The following is a 17,545-nucleotide window of genomic DNA, read 5'->3' as shown; positions in this document are numbered from 1 at the left end:
CCTAGTTAATCCATCCCATCTCTGGTTTCACTCTATATGTCTCCCACAATCTCTGTGATAGCTGTTTAAACTCTTGCTAATATTTGCTGAATATGTGAATCAATTTGTATAAATATTCCTGCGGGTCTGATGCATATACTCAACCTTGACCTGCTCATTCTTCCCTCACTAACACAGACAGGCAGTGATCTAACAGTTACGCTGTTCCTAGTTTAAAAAAGGGGGGTCAGTTAACGCTGAGATGTAACTCAGCATCCACAACACTGTCAAAATTACAGTAATTTCCTGTGCCGAGGCACCAAATTGGAAATTTTACATTTCAGTTTGCTTTGTCGGCCTGGGGAGTTCGGACATAATGAAAAATCAAAGAGAAAGATGTAAACAGACAAAGCAATTTTCTTCCAAGCTTGTTTACTTTGCTTGAAAGCAGTGGTTCAAGAGATGACTGACTGGCTCCAGCTCCTTCATCAAGAGGTTTGGAGGACACCAAGAGATCGACGTTGGACAGATGACAGAGATTTACTTGTGTCCTCTGAGTGAGTTAAGGCCATTGTGGCTTCGCAATCAGAGGTTTGATTTGTCCTCGGACAGAGTGAGAACCATCCGCATACTCATCACCATCGCATCTCAACAGCAGCACCGCATGAGGATGTCTGGAGAAACACGCACATTCACAACACACCCACACACAAACATTCTGCCCACAGCTAATCTCAACACTATATTAAAATATAGATCACACACAATTATCCACAGACACAGTGAATGTCTTTCACTTAAAGTCAACTTGAAATCAAACTCGACATTGTTTACTTTGTTCCTAGTCTTATTGTCAATGATTCATCTGTGCATGTTATTCCAAAGAAAAAATATTTGCTTACATAATCTTTCATTAAAATGCAGCAACTTGCTCTTCCTCTGTAACAACTTTTGTGTCCTGCTGGTGTGTTTATAGTATATGGTTAACTAACAGCCAAACAACTATTTTAGGCATTGCTTTAGCTAACTCACAAGTGCAATTCTTGGTAGCCTATGTAACAGCCACTTGTCACAATCCAATTTACCCCCAAAATACACTACCAGACAATCATTCCAAATAAATAAGACTTTTTTTCATCTTTCAAGTCTTTTATGCTCATCAAGGCTGCATTAATTTGATTAAAAATAAAGTCCCTCATTTTGTTAGTAATTAAATATTTGTGAGGTAATGACCAAACTTTCTTCCAGGGAATATCACTTACTAAACCATTCCAATAAGAGATTGCATAAGGCACAGAAATAGACTCCATCTGAAACAAAACTCTAATTTTCTTATTGTTTTTTTACTAAGATGATGAAAGGCACTGTTTTCCAACAAATGTTTTACAAAGATCCACTGAGTGACATGAGATTGGTAAAGAAAGACCTCTAAAAAGCATGAGAACCCCATGTGGCACTGCATCAGCAACAATTGCAAACTCTTTTGGACTAACAGGAATTCCATGCTTAGCTAAAAACTCAGACAGATTGAACCATTTTGATTGAAAAGTTGAGACACAAAAATAATATCATTTTTAAACCAATTTAAAAAAATAAATAGATTTGTGTTTATACAGTAGATTCTTGTTATTCCAGATTAGATATGAGTGAGGTGTAAAATTGTGTTTAAAAATGAGGGACCAAGCTAATACCATTTGCCTATGAAAAAGAGATAATTTGACAGGGATTTTCATGATGTTATAGTTACAGATTAATAAGAAACTTAAACCACCTAGTTTGGAAAAAACAACATTTGGGATCAGATTCCATATACATGAGGGCTTATTGATACAGTTTTTTAATCCAATTTATTTAAAAGGTGTTGTTTAAAGTGGTGAAATCAAGAAAGTTTAAACCCCCTTTCTCAATGGTGTTCATAAATACAGATTTTCTAATAAAATGAGTTTTATTCTTCCAAACAAAGTTGAGAAGCATTGTATCAATTTTTTTAAGAATGGCAGTGTCAACATTCAAAGAGAAAGCAGCATATGTTAACCTTGACAAACCTTCAGCTTTAGCTAGTAAGATTCCTCCCTTCAATGAGAGATCATCACGCTGGAGCCACATATTCAGATTTTTCTGAGTACTCTCAATTAATGGATTAAAATTTAAGGAGCATCTTTCTAATTCATTTTTTGTTATAATAACACCTAAATAAGATATTTGATCTTTGATTTGAATATTACAAATTTCTGACAAATTACATTCTTTGATGGACATCAGTTCACACTTTGAGAGGTTCAAGAACAGGCCTGATGCTTTGGAGAATTGCTGGATATACTTTAATGCTAAAGGACCTTGATTAGCATTTTGCAAAAAAAGAGTGGTATCATCAGCCAGCTGACTGATGAGTATCTGTTTGACAGCAATAGAGATACCATGAAGACCACTATTAGAAATATAAGAAGCAAATATCTGGGAAACTAGTAAAAATAAATAAGGGGATAATGGACACCCTTGCCTAATACCACGTGACCAGTAAAGTCTAGGAGAAGTACCATATTTTAATTTAATTGTGCTACTACAGTAAAATAGAGTTCTTACCGCCTTACAAAAATATTCACCAAAACCAAATTTTTCCACTGATTTAAATATAAATTTATGTTCAGCTGAATCAAAAGCTTTATAAAAATCCAGGAAAAGAATAAAACTATTATGTTCCAGCAAATCACTATAATCCAGTAAGTCTAAAACTAATCTAATATTATTCATTATATGTCGGTCCCTCATAAATCCAGGCTGAGTCTCATCTATAACAATCTTTAAGTCTTTTAGCAAATATTATGGCGAAAATTTGATAGCCATTGTTAATGAGTGTGATGGGTCGCCAGTTGTCTAAATTGGTAAGATCTTTCTTAGGTTTAGGAATTAAAGTTATGATACCTTGCATCAATGTAGGAGGTAAAGCCTCTTTTTCAATACTTTCTCTAAAAACCTGAGTTAAAAAGGGAGTAAGTTCATCAGCAAATAATTTGTACAGCTCAGCTGTAAGTCCATCACACCCTGTTTTTCAAACTCTTAATTGCTCTTTGTACTTCCTCAGGAGTAACAATGCTATCACAAAAAAATCCATCACTTTCAGATATAACCTTAACATAATTAACCGAGTCTAGAAATAAGGATGTTGTCTGCTCTGAATACCTTCAACTATAAAGATTCTTATAAAAATTAGCACTGTAGTTTGCTATTTCCTTTGGATCTTTAACAATTTTGCCATCAGCACAAAGTTGTTCAATTGTTGAAAGGGTAAAATTATGCTTTTCTAGCTTAAAAAAATATGCGGAAATGAGTTCTCCCTCTTCGAGCCATTTTTTCCTGGATCTTATATAAGCACCCCTAGCCTTTGATAAGTACAATTCATCCAATTTCATTTGCAAATCTGCAATTTCAGATTTTTCCTCTAGAGACATGCAATCAAAATTATTAGACCGAGATAATTTAATGATTAGGTTGTCTTCAAGAACCCTTCTTTTTTTGGCTAAAAGTGTTCCAACTTTTCTTAAATAAACACCTGTCTCAAACTTAAAAAGCTCTCAATTTGTACTAAAAGAATTTAGAATTTGTATCAAATGACACATTAAAGTCTCCTCCTAGAATGACAAATGCATTAGGAAATTTATTAGACCAATATGTGAATCATCCATTCATTGATTTTAGAAGCACTCGTCCACGACGTAATACAACACAGGTACAAAATTAGTTGTAAATTGACTATTAGGGTTTATACATAATTTCCGTGACAGAGTTCAAGATATATACTTCAATCTTACTATTGAAGCTGCCCGTTTCAAATGATTATTTAACAGCAAGCAAACTATGCAAAAGCGGCAGTCCTTCCGGTGCACTCAGTGTCCGAATTCACTCATTCGTTTTCATTCACTCCTTCAAGTGAACTGTATGAGTGGACTAATGTAGGGGATAGTGAATGAAGGTATAGGGGGCGATTTCGGATACAGACATTCCTGAAGTGCTTCCAGAAAAGTGTGCCATATGCATCAGACGTTTAGCCAGCGGTCCGTGGGCACGTCTGAGGCTGAGACTAGAGCCGCACAGACATGTTCACTTATGCATTTGGGGCATTTTGTGCAGATAGCCTATAAGTCGTAATATAACGTTATGTTGTATAAATAACGAAGCGTATTCTATATGAGATAAATGATGAGTTAAATCCCATTGATTAAAAACCTGCTATCAAAAGCTTCATTCTACCGGCCATCTTGAGCACGCGCAACACAAAACAGAAATGCAGAACATTAATAACTGTCATATGATTATCAATCGAATATCGGCAAGATTTGAAAATTCCGATTCGACCTTAGTTGGAGACACCCCTAATTTGAATATATTTTAAAATATGACTGAATTATGAATATAAGAATACAATTTTAAAAGTTTCAGCATCATTACTCCAGTCTTCAGTGTCACATGATCCTTAAGAAATCATTCTAATATGATGATTTATTGCTCAATTATTACTAATTATTACTGAAAATCAGTTGTTAAATGATTCTTATTTTTATCAATGCTGAAAATGTCAATGCTTTTGAATGGTAGTGTTAAGCATTAAGCAACACAACTGTTTGCATAACATTTCTTATCATTGATAATGATAAGAAATGTTTCTTGAGCAGCAAATTAGAATTAGAATGATTTCTGAAAGATCATGTGACTCTGAAGAGTGGATGTAATGATGCTGAAAATTCAGCTTTGCCATATCAGGAATAAAACATATTTTAAAATATATTTAAACAGATAACACTTAAAATTTGAATAACATTTTACAATATTACTGTTTCTTACTGTAGTTTTAGATAAATAAATGCAGCCTTGGTGAACATGAGAGACTTCTTTCAAAAATCATGAAAACAATGCAATTATTCCAAACTTTTGAACGATACTGCATATACATTTTCTGTTGTTAGTTACTGGAAATAGAAAATAGAAGATAAATAATGTAATGAAGGATGCATTACTAAAACAGAGTAATGAAAAAACCAAACAATTTGAATAACATATACATTATTTCATAAAGTAAATGTACCAGTCTATATATCACTCGGATGCCTCATCCCTCATTCAATGGAAGTCTAGATAGTTTCACCTGTCCATCAGGTATAAATTTCAAGTCACTTAAGTTATTAACGTAACAGTACTCATATCCTCAAAAAAAAACAACAACAAACAAAACAAAACAAAATCATTCATGTTTGTTACACACCAAAGTTTAATACTAAAGTGTTAATAGGTTGTTTAATCTCTAACTAAGTATGAGCAATAGTAGGCCTACTATTGATGCTTATCTTAGTAAACACTACTAATTATTGTGTTACTGTCCCTGGATGACAAATGTTAGGCTCTTGTATAGTTGTGCGAGGGTGGGGTGGGGGGGGGGGGGGGGGGGGGGGGGCTGCTATTGTTAAGTAGTAACTATTGCACTGTAAGCCCCTCTGGCACGTTGAGGCATGTCCGGATTCTTCCTCTGAGCCTCCAGAGCTGTGATTAGCATCCTGACAGAGATAAGGAGCCAGTGTTGATGCTCCTGCGGGGCGGACACACATCACGCTAAGCTTGAACGACAGCCCCGCTACAATCGGGACCGTTGGTGACTGTTCCACCCCCTCAGCCCCAACACACACTGCGTCCCTCATTTTCTCTCTCACTTATTACTTCTGGCCTCCTTTCTTCAGGCTCTCCGTCACTTCTGCCTCTGCAATCACATACGCAAATTGGTACAATATAAACTGACAGGGGTGTGGTGGAGAGACAGACAGATAGAGAGGGAGACGCCTTCTCCATCATAAACAATTTTAAACTACAAATAAAATGAGACAAATACTTCAAAAACAAACTCAAACCTCAAGTGTATCCTAAATTGTAAGACAAATGTCAAATGCAATGGTGCAGGTAAGGTTTGATGTTAATAGGTGCATTTTAAAATAGATGCTACAGGTTTTTTCCTATCATAAAATAGCCTGTTACAACTGCTTCACACAGAGATCTGATCTCTTCATCATTCAGTCTGTGTGGAATGAAATGAAGAAACAGAACAAACGGAGACAGACTGAATGCAGAAGAACTGTGGCAAAGTCTCCAAAATGCTTCAAGAAACCTACCTGCAAAGCTACCTGAAAAACTATGCGCAAGTGCATCAAGGGCAAAAGCTGCTTTAAACGCAAAGGATGGTCATACCAAATGTTGATTTAATTTAGTTAATAGAAGTTAATTGATAAATAAAATATATTTATGACATTATTTTTGTAAGCATCCTCATTTACAGCATTTTACACAAGTGCTTAAAACTTTTAAAAGTACTGTGGCTTTGCAGGTAGGTTTCTTAAATCATCTTGGAGACATTGCCACAGCTCCTCTGGATTTAGTCTGTCAGTTTGTTCTGTTTCTTCATGTCGTCCCAGACAGACTGAATGATGATGAGATCAGATCTCTGTGTGAAGCACTGGCTGTTGTCAGACTCCTTCTGCAAACAAAAATCTCACTGGATTATTACAATTAAAGGCAAAATTAATGTTTGGAAATGTAAACTGTTATTTCCTAGTTACACACTACAGCACAAGATAGAAATAACTGACTTAAAACCATTTTTTTTAAGCTGGTGAAAATACTAGTGTTCTAACAATTTTGTCCACCACTGTATGTATGTGTAAGTGTGTGTGTGTGTGTATATACAGTGGTGTGAAAAAGTGTTGGCCCCCTTCCTGATTTTTTATTTTTTTTGCATGTTTGTCACACTTTAATGTTTCAGATCATCAAACAAATTTAAATATGAATCAAAGATAACACAAGTAAACACAACATGCAGTTTTTAAATAAAGTTTTTTATTATGAAGGGAAAACAAAATCCAAACCCACATGGCCACATGGTGAAAAAGTGTTTCTTTTCTATCTCTTCATCTAAAGAACTGCAGGCCTCACTTGCCTCAGTTAAGGTCAGTGTTCATAACTCCACCATAAGAAAGAGACTGGGCAAAAATTGCCTGCATGGCAGAGTTCCAAGACGAAAACCGCTGCTGAGCAAAAAGAACATAAAGGCTCGTCTCAGTTTTGCCAGAAAACATCTTGATGTTCCCCAAGACTTTTGGGAAAATACTCTGTGGACTGACGAGACAAAAGTTGAACTTTTTGGAAGGTGTGTGTCCCATTACATCTGGAGTAAAAGTAACACAGCATTTCAGAAAAAGAACATCATACCAACAGTAAAATATGGTGGTGGTAGTGTGATGGTCTGGGGCTGTTTTGCTGCTTCAGGACCTGGAAGACTTGCTGTGATCAATGGAACCATGAATTCAGCTGTCTACCAAAAAATCCTGAAGGACAATGTCCGGCCATCTGTTCGTGACCTCAAGCTGAAGCGAACTTGGGTTCTGCAGCAGGACAATGATCCAAAACATACCAGCAAATCCACCTCTGAATGGCTGAAGAAAAACAAAATGAAGACTTTGGAGTGGCCTAGTCAAAGTCCTGACCTGAATCCTATTGAGATGCTGTGGCATGACCTTAAAAAGGCGGTTCATGCTCAAACCCTCCAATGTGGCTGAATTACAACAATTCTGCTAAGATGAATCGGCCAAAATTCCTCCACAGCGCTGTAACAGACTCATTGCAAGTTATCGCAAACGCTTGATTGCAGTTGTTGCTGCTAAGGGTGGCCCAACCAGTTATTAGGTTTAGGGGGCAAGCACTTTTTCACACAGGGCCATGTGGGTTTGGATTTTGTTTTCCCTTCATAATAAAAAACTTTATTCAAAACTGCATGTTGTGTTTACTTGTGCTATCTTTGATTCATATTTAAATTTTTTGATGATCTGAAACATTAAAGTGTGACAAACATGCAAAAAAATCAGGAAGGGGACCAACACTTTTTCACACCACTGTATGTATATATATATATATATATATATATATATATATACATATATATATATATATATATATGTATATATATACATATATATATATATATATATATATATATACATACATATATATATATATATATATATATATATATATATACATATACACAGTCATGGCCAAAAATATCGGCTCCCTTGGTAAATATGATCAAAGAAGGCTGTGAAAATTAATCTGCATTGTTAATCCTTTTGATCTTTTATTTTAAAAAAATCACAAAAATCTAACTTTTCATTGTATAATAAGAATTTAAAATGGGGGGAAATATCATTATGTAATAAATGTTTTTCTCTAATACACATTGGCCACAATTAACGGCACCCTTTTATTCAACATTTTTTAAAAACCTCCATTTGCCAGTTTAACAGCTCTAAATTTCCTCCTATAATGCCTGATGAGGTTAGAGAACACCTGACAAGAGATCAGAGACCATTCCTTCATCCAGAATCTCTCCAGATCCTTTAGATTCACAGCTCCAGGTTGGTGCTTCTTCTCTTCAGTTCACCTCACTCATTTTCTACAGGGTTCAGGTCAGAGGACTGAAATGGCCATAGCAGAAGCTTGGTTTTGTGCCCAGTGACTCATTTTTGTGTTGTTTTTGAGGTTTGTGTTTGGATTATTGTCTGTTTGGATTATTGGCCCATTATAAGATTTCTAACAGAGATGTTAGAAAAATTATATCTTGATATTTTCTGGGATTTTATTGATAATGATAATTAGACGATATTTTGTTGAGTGTGTTATTGTGCTGGTATCTTAAAGATTACCATGGACAGCTGACTCCTGAATTTTCTCTGTATTCAGTTCAAAGCAGCGATAGAAATGAGTCTGAGCAAGTCAGCGTTAATAAGGGAGTCATTGCGATTTAACGGAATCCTTAAAACGTTTGATTCATTCAGGAATGAAGCGATATAAGTATGAAATGATATAAATATAGGCTGTACATTTTCTGCCCCCATCTTAAATTATGTGATCATTCTAAATGTATTTTAATAGACTGAATCGTGCAGTGAAACTCATACGCACACTAGTTTAACCAATGTTAACTGATTCATTCTCTGCCAGCAGGTGTTGCCTTTGGCAGAAATAGAACGGTTTTCCCGGTAAAGACAGAACACAGAACAGCTCAGCTCCAGACTTTGAACTTGCAGCGCTCATGTTTATTTAATGAAATCATAGCCTTTTGAAGTTTAATCGTCACATTCAGCCATATTGCAATTCCTATTTTTCCGTCTCCAAATTTAATATTTCTTGAAATCATAATTAAGACCTTCTTGTACAATTTAAGTCTTTTTAAGGCCTTAAATTTGATACAACTAAATTTAAGACTTTTTAAGACCCTGTGGAAACCCTGATACACACACACACACACACACACACACACACACACAAATACAAGAATACAACTGTAAAAGAGTACACACAACAAAAACATTCAAATAATACACTGAAGTTTGATAAACACATAAAACCAATTTAAATGTGTATGTAATTGTAGTTTGATTTCAAAATACAATTTTAAACATAAGTCAGTCCAAAAGTCTGAATGCCGTAAAATGTACTAGAGATACACAGCCAGTCTGGATAGTTGTTTGGTATGTTTGTTGATCAGTTCACCAACACCCGATGAGCACTTAATATTATACATAAGGTAAAAGTAAAGTTCGGAAAACTACGTCTCACTTCTGTTCCTTGCTGATTCAACTGAGATTTTTTCCACACTTATGCCACTTTATAGTTTTGGAGGATCTCATCACCACTGGGGTGCATGTGCAGCCTAGTCTAAAAAAATATTACTTGTATTTGTCTCTGCAAAATTACATAACAATGTTCCAAATTTGAGGGAAACGAATGTAAAAATTGCATAACTTAAAAGAACTGTCACGAAAAAAAAAACACTTAAATATTCAGAATATGTTGGAGTTGGAATAGAATAAAGAATTTAACATCAGAATAATTGCACACATCATCTTTAAACAACTATGTCAATAAATTTGGCAGCTTCACAGAGCGGACAGCTTATCTTCATCAATTATCTTTTAAAACCTAAAATATAGACAGTCTTTTAAAAGACAAATATAGACAGTCATTCACTCACTCACTCACTCACTCACTCACACACACACACACACACACACACACACAGCCTCATTATCTGCGACATGCAGTGGTAGGATTAGCTCTTGAAGTTCCATTACCTCGCCTAAGTCTACCAAAGTGAGATTTTTCTTCCTCCTAGACAGTCCTTCTTTTCCTTATCAGCATGTTTTCACACTTCTATACCTGTCCACGCAGCTATGCCTTATCTCAACTTAAACGTGCACATGCACAGAACCCGCTAAAACATGCTTAAATGATTCAAGCAGTTTCAAGAGCATACAAATTCAATGAAAGACGGGTTAAAAAACACCATTAACCATCTACCAATCAATCACAAATCAATCAAACCAGCTTGTGGTTCGGCCCACCACAATCACATCAGCTCAGTCAGAGACCTCACGCTGCACTGCATTTTGGTTGAGACCTTGTAAAAAAGTGAACTCACAGTCACTGCAGTGTGAAAGCATCAGCCTGCAGTGGATTAGCACTAGTCTGTACAATTTAAGAATGACTAACCTGAGGCAACCAATAAGAATTAAGCAGCAATCGTTTAATACAACTCTGATTTACATTGGCTGAGGAGGCTTTGATCCATTTGACTTCTTTATGATTGGACACAAGTGGTACGTGGGATTGCCTAGTGTGCCTTACTATCTTCTCTATTCAGTATGTCAGGCCCGAGGCACTAGCTGTCCCAGTTATGACACACATTTACATGCACTGCAATGAATTACAGCATCAAAGTCGCAACATATTGAAGAGGAGCTAGCAGGAGAAAGAGCATGTGTGGGTAGTTAGGTGTTCAAAAGAGAAAAAAAAGAGTGTGATTGGGAGACATGCTAAAGGTGCGAAATGGGATTGCAGATGAATAGCAAAAAACAAGACTGCAAATGAAAAGAAAAAAAGATCAGAGCTATCCAAGGGTCATCGACTGCGCTTGATTTTAGAGAAAACTATTAGCTGTTATAAAGTAGTCTAAACAAAAATATCAGCCTTTTTCTAGTTGCATGCAAAAATAACTTTTGGCAAATGAAAAAAAAACCCAAAACAGCTGGTTCAGTCAAAAAGACATGTCCATGTTCTTTCCTTATAAAATCTTGTAAATTGATCAAATTATCAAGTGTGCAATGATTTAAAGCTGATTACTCCTTCTTGAAGGTCTTGCAATGTTTGCGTTTCCTCATTAAAGATTAAAAATAATTTGACTATCCACAGACGTTGGGTGCTTAAAAGTATGCTTCGATTTAATCTGCACGCAGTGAGCAGAAAGTGAAATGTACACAAGTCACACCTGTTCTACATAAGCCACAAAATAAAATGCATGCATGCACACAAAATAAAAGTGCATGCTTTCTTTTTTGGTGGGTAAAAGGCTATATGTTGGGTTGTGAAATGTATGACATGTCCCTTGTGAACAAGGTTGGCTACATGAAAAGGAAATTAAAGTACAGCACAGGCAGGTTTGCGAGAGCTGCTCTGTCACTTACTAAAGAAGATGTACTCCGTGTAGCTGCTCCAGATCTTGTCGTCCCTGTACTGGTTAACGAATGCAGCTGTTCCTGTTGAGTTGCAGGCCACCATCTGGAACCCAGCCTCACTCAACCTGTCGAATGCTTGCTCCAGGTAGGTGAACTTCAGGTAGAAGCGGGAGGTGTACTTCTCTGGCGGACGGTCTGGATCTCGACTTTCATTTAGAGTGTCTCCGAACACTTCCTTCGCCAGGGCGATACGCCCGCAGACCATGATCCGTGCCACACGGCGAAACTTGGCATCAGCTTGGTTATCCCTCACCATTGTGTAGGATCCTCGATAACCTATCGTAATAAACCCAGACCTCTTGTCCAGGGAGGAAGTCGCATAGTTGGTGGCGCAGTTTCCAGTTCGAGTCACCAACTCGCTACTCTGCGAACTTTCCTCAATGTCACTCTGACAGCCTTCGTCATTGAGCGAGCCTTGCTTGGCAATACGTGGGCCCAAAAGTCTAAGCAGTTCCCCCAGCTGGAAGTGCTCGGCCTCACGCTGAAGACGTTCCCGCTCCGGGAAGTGATCCGGTAGGACAAGCTGGCGATCCCGTAGGAAGTCCAGCACGTATCGGAACAAGAACCCGTCGCGGTCGATGAAGAAGCGCCCTCGGCTGTCGCGGGGCAACTCTTGCGGGCTGCACCGCGTGAACATAGTGTGGAGGGTGGTGTCAGGTACGCTGACCAGGGTGGAGCGCTTGGTGACGTACACCTGGCCGCCGACGTTGAGTTCCACGACCTCTGGGTACGGACTCGACACCTCGCTAATAGGGAGTATGGTTTCCTTCATGGCCATGGTCCAAACCCACCGACACGACAATGTAAACAGAAGACAGAGTGAAGAGAGAGGCGACTCTGGAAAGATCTCAAAAAGAAGCAGGGAACGAATCCATAGAGGTCCAGGCGTGATGGATCTCAGTCAAGACTTCAATGCCAAACAGCTGTTAAAGTTTGAGAGAGAACTACATCGCTGCTGGAGAATGAGATGGATAGAGAGATGAAGAGAGGGAGATTAAGAAAAAGGGAAGAGGAGAAGAGAAGGGGATGGAGTGCTATCAAGTTTCCTCAGCTGCTGTCCCTCTGTTGGTGAAGAGAGCAGTGGAGTATGAGATGGAGACACTGGGGGAGAGAGAGAGAGAGGGGTGGGAAAGAGGAGGAACGCCAAACAGAGACCCACATCATTTGTCCAAGGTCTAAGGGAAGCCACAGTGACATCATCAACAGAATGAGAGAGGGAGTGGAGGTGTAGCCGCACAGTCCTGCCTTTTAAAGAGACAGCGGCACAATATTTAACATAAAAGCATGCAGCCAAAAAAATAATTACGATCAAAGGATAAGTTATAAACCCATAGAAAAAGAAAACGAGGGATGCATTTTTGGGTTGTTCTTGTAGTTATGTGCATGTGTATGCTGTTGAGTAGAATAATGATCTCTCTAAATGACTATCTGGTGTAATTGAGTTGGACTCAAATGTCTGCATGTTGTGGCACAGTGAATAATGAACAGGCACACAATGTGATTGTCTCATGGGAATAAACACAGATTAGCTGTAACTCTCACATTATCTCTGCCAAACCATTAAAACGGAGGGCGAAAAAGAGAGACAGAGAGGGGTGCTTTATTAATCACCCAGTAGACTATATCGCCACCTAGGGGCCATATGTACGTGTATTTGGTCAGGGTTGTCATTGAAAGTGAAATGATAAGCAGTAAAACAATAACCAGTTCTGTTAAAATGTATTTCAATTTCTGAATGAACAACAGAGTGAACAATCTCATTGCAAATAAGAGTGAGATTTTAAAACAATTTCTTGATAGATTTAATAACATTGTGGATACTGAAATAAATGCTGGATGGAGAGTAATTACAAGCTTATCTGGAACATTTCCCCATTGCATTTGGTTGTGACTGATTCATATTTTCCTAATTGTATAGATTAGTATGATTGAAATTGATAACCAGATCAGATCTAAAATTAACTAGCAAATGGAACACATTCCAAATGGTAGCAACCTTTTATATCTGGCATTAAGATGGATTTTATATCAGGATAGTATCTGAATATTTTTAGCTGCATGCATTGGTACACCTTTATTCTAATGTGTGTCAAGTGTGAACTGACTGCACTTACCCCCCCAAAATGCAAATCACCATTTACATATTAATAGAGAGGTTCTGTTAACTGACACATTTCATTCATTTACAGAATTTGAAAAAAACACTGATGGATAATTGAACATGCTTTCTGTCATTTCTTGCATTTCCTCTCTTTAAGAACACCTCTGTAAAGAAAGTAACAGGGACTGAAAGTGAAGAAAATGAGGGAAAACGTTTTAAAGCACTTTCTTAGGAAAGAGGGAAATGAGATGGCATTGACGTTGTAAATGTGTTCAAAATCACAGACCACTTCCAGATGCTTTTTAGCAATCCAGTCACAATGTGATATAGAATAACACATCGACTATCAAAAAAAGCAAGTGAACGTAATGTTTAAAGGGAGCCACATGGTTATCTGCTTAAGATTAATTTTTATTGGTTGGTTAGAGACCCAGATTCAAAACTTGAATGACAATTTGTGTGAAAAGTGAAAGTTTGAGCCACGATATGTTCATTAAAAAAGTTGCATGAGGCTTTTAAGCTACAGGTTGTGTGTTGAAATTTTAAAAGATGTCAAATCTTTGGAAAGACAGTAGATTACAGAGCAGTCATGGGCAAAAGTCCTGGAGGGCCGGTGTCCCTGCAGAGTTTAGCTCCAACCCTTGCCCATGCCTGTTCTAGAGCCTAGAAACTTATCAAAAGAATCAAAACATATCCAACTATGAGGTGACATTTTCTTGAAGGACAACAGCCTATGTGGCTTTTCAGGAGATCTGGATGACGATAATGTCAATGCATTACTATTTATCTCTGTCATTCTAGGTACACTGTCCCTCCTGAGGAACAATAGGCTTCCTCGAGGGAAAAACAGAAAAGCAGGGCCATTGTTTTTCGGTGATAATCCCCTGGCTGAGAGCTGACAATGAGTAATTACTGCGATCCTGAAGACTGTAGCCTTGGCGATGTCTAAATACTACTCGCTGTTGATGAATAGACCGATTGATCTACATTCTTATTCAGCATTTGCATGTGATTCCCATGTTAAGGCCTATTTTTGACAATGTATGGTGAGTGATTTACCCGTACACAGACAAATACCCACATTCAAACAGAGCGAAGGAAGGTAATTGGAGCACAGCAGTGAAAATTATAATGCTGTAACTGGCCTCTATCTGTGTAATTGTATGGTAAGCTGAAAATCACAGATCTTTCAACAAAAAACACTGGATGTGGGCATAACAGCGGTGGATATTACACACAGTTTTCCTTTTTCTCTTCCTCATTCAGCCTTTTCATCTCCCTTTTTTCTTTGGAATATGTTCAAGAAAGCATAATTATGACATTATTACTTTTCTCAGCAGGCTTGGCGGATGATAAAACGGGCAAAAAACCCATACACTTACATTGAAAGGACCCTAGCCATCTATCTAGAGATCAGAACATCACAGAAACTAGGCCCTTTTGAATGGTTCTTCAACCATTCAAAACACCCTAGCAACCACATAGCAACACATTAAAACTACTTAGAACAACTGCATATAATCACCACTCACCTTTTTTTCAGAAAAGGTCTCTCCTTGTGTGATTTCACCTTATCTCCTCCCGTCAGGTGATTCAATGGCGCTCCATGACACTGTTCATCCTCTTTTTTTAATTTCGACTCCATCGGCCCATCACACTCCGCTGAGACTCCAAAGCCACACTTCCCTCCATGATTACACTCCGACAGACACCAGTCAGACCTGCACACAGAGCTGTTCATCAGCCACTTAAGACAACATGCGTGGCTGATTTTATGGTGGAAGGCAGAGAAGTGACATTGACCTTCCTTCTGAAATAATCGCTCTTGAGGTAAACTGCCTGTTAAGTATGCAGCACAGTGCATGTGAATGACATACTGAATGTCACATTTGGCACTTGCAGCTTTATCAACCAGAGAAAGAACACCACCGTCAAACATTTACATGTAGATATGCTTGAATAATGACATTTTACTGCTCTGGTTTCTTTAAAAAATGGGGTTTCTGTACGTACACTGAAATATAATGTTTTAAATCACGATTTTATGATAGCACAACATATTTAATATGATACTGACTACAAATACATGCAGAATTTTAACAGTTCTCATCAATCAAATGCAACCAAACACAAGCCTATGAAATCACTCAGTGTTTGACATGACTACACAATATCAAACCTCTTACACTAAGTGCTTTGGCATGTAACTCGTTACACATCATTAGAGCAATGGACATAATTGATGTCTCAAATTATGCAGCTTGTTGAATAGAGGTGTGCTATTAAGGAACCCATTTTTGCCTGCATGCTGGATGGTAGTGTTATTAACTCAAGCAAAGTAAAACAATTAAAAGCAGTACAATTATTCATATAAATTTCAGGTATTTTAAATAAAGTTTAAATAAATTAAAACATAAATATTACACGAAAAACCTAAATTTAAATTTTTTATCTTTATTTGACCCTTTAAAGCTAGCACTATCTATTCTAATTCTATTTTATCAATTTGTTTTCTTTTTTTATTAAAAAAAAAACAAAAACTTGACTCTAACATTCATTTTCTTACTGCTTGTTGTCTTATAAAAAAAGGCCTCTAACACTAGCTTTCTCTATACTTTTTCTATTCTATCTACTTGTTTTTGTTGTTGTTGTATGCATGCATATGTATTTAAAACCTTGCTACTGTACTGCGTTAGGCTAACTGAAACTTGTCATAGCGCTTGCATATTATTGCTCTTTTGTTGGTTTTGATTGCTTCTATTGTCCTCATTTTTAAGTCGCTATGGATAAAAGTGTCTGCTAAATGACTAAATGTAAATGTTAGTACTAAAATGTTTAAATATTTAAATATATATATAAAAAAATATTATATACATAGCAAAGGTACTAAAACTGAAAATATAAAAATAAAAGCAAATGCAAAATATTATTAAACATTATAATAATATATTACCAAAATAACATTCCTGCTGAATGATAAAAAAGTAAGTCCATAGACTTACATTGGTTTAAAAATGATGTAAGAATCTAGCTGTCTTAAGCTGTTTACTATTTGTCCTCTCGGCTCTGTTCCATAACACAATTATTCAGCACAAGAGATTTTTATGTAGCAGCTCAAACTAATTGTTACAATCACTTTCAATAAAATGTCAAAAAACACTGAAGAACAGAGGTTGAAAAATCTCTGGGCCTGAAGAGGTCTGTATACAAACCTGAACAGTGACTGACAGCAGCAAATGACAGATTTTTGCTGCAGCCTTGTTTTTCCTGTGGTGGTGTGAGGGGAATGAAGACAAGCCGATCAGGGGGGGTACCCACCCGTTTCCTGTAGACCAGCAGTCAACACTTCACATTGAGATGAATGAAGAGGAAAGCTGTCATCAGCATGACTTGTCAAGCTGATTTAAAAGGTTTGAGGCAGTATGAGAGAACACATTTGAAAAAGGGCAGGTAATTCAGTGTGAGCTAGCCTTAGTTTAAGGCCTTTAACAGGTGTCAATCATATCAAACTGTCTCAATCCCTAATTTTTTAGAAAGGGCAAAAATGTAAGGTGCAGCCAAGAATAATTTGAAAGAAATGTTCAGATTCTTGGTAGACATTTTCTTAACTTGGTAGCCATGGGTTGGAGTACCATGTAAATATTAATCTGCATGGCAATTATTCAGTACTATACACACACACACACACACACACACACACACACACATGTTGGTTTTTGTGGTTTATGGGGACTCTCCATAGGCGTAATGGTTTTTATACTGAACAAACTGTGTGTGCTATTGCCCTACACCAACCCTACACCTAAACTTAGCCCTCACAGGAGACTTTGTGCATTTTTAGATTTTCAAAAAAACACAA

At 37.2% G+C, this 17,545-nt stretch overlaps 1 protein-coding gene across 1 annotated transcript in view; it reads right to left on the bottom strand.

Annotated features, from left to right (window-relative positions):
• The window catches only part of LOC306852843 (BTB/POZ domain-containing protein KCTD8-like), a gene marked incomplete at both ends in the record, with an annotated part of 35,948 nt that extends 23,585 nt beyond the window's left edge, over window positions 1-12,363 (bottom strand). Inside the window, one exon of the mRNA XM_079389953.1 lies at window positions 11,535-12,363. Within this exon, the coding sequence (XP_079246079.1) occupies window positions 11,535-12,363 (829 nt within the window). The remainder of the gene's footprint in view (window positions 1-11,534) is intronic.
• Window positions 12,364-17,545: the final 5,182 nt, after the last annotated feature.

This window comes from Barbus barbus, assembly GCF_936440315.1.
Source record: "Barbus barbus genome assembly, chromosome: 33".
NCBI classification, from domain to species: Eukaryota; Metazoa; Chordata; class Actinopteri; order Cypriniformes; family Cyprinidae; genus Barbus; species Barbus barbus.
Note: the sequence above shows the minus strand (reverse complement) of the source record. Positions and strands in the feature narration are given on the sequence as shown.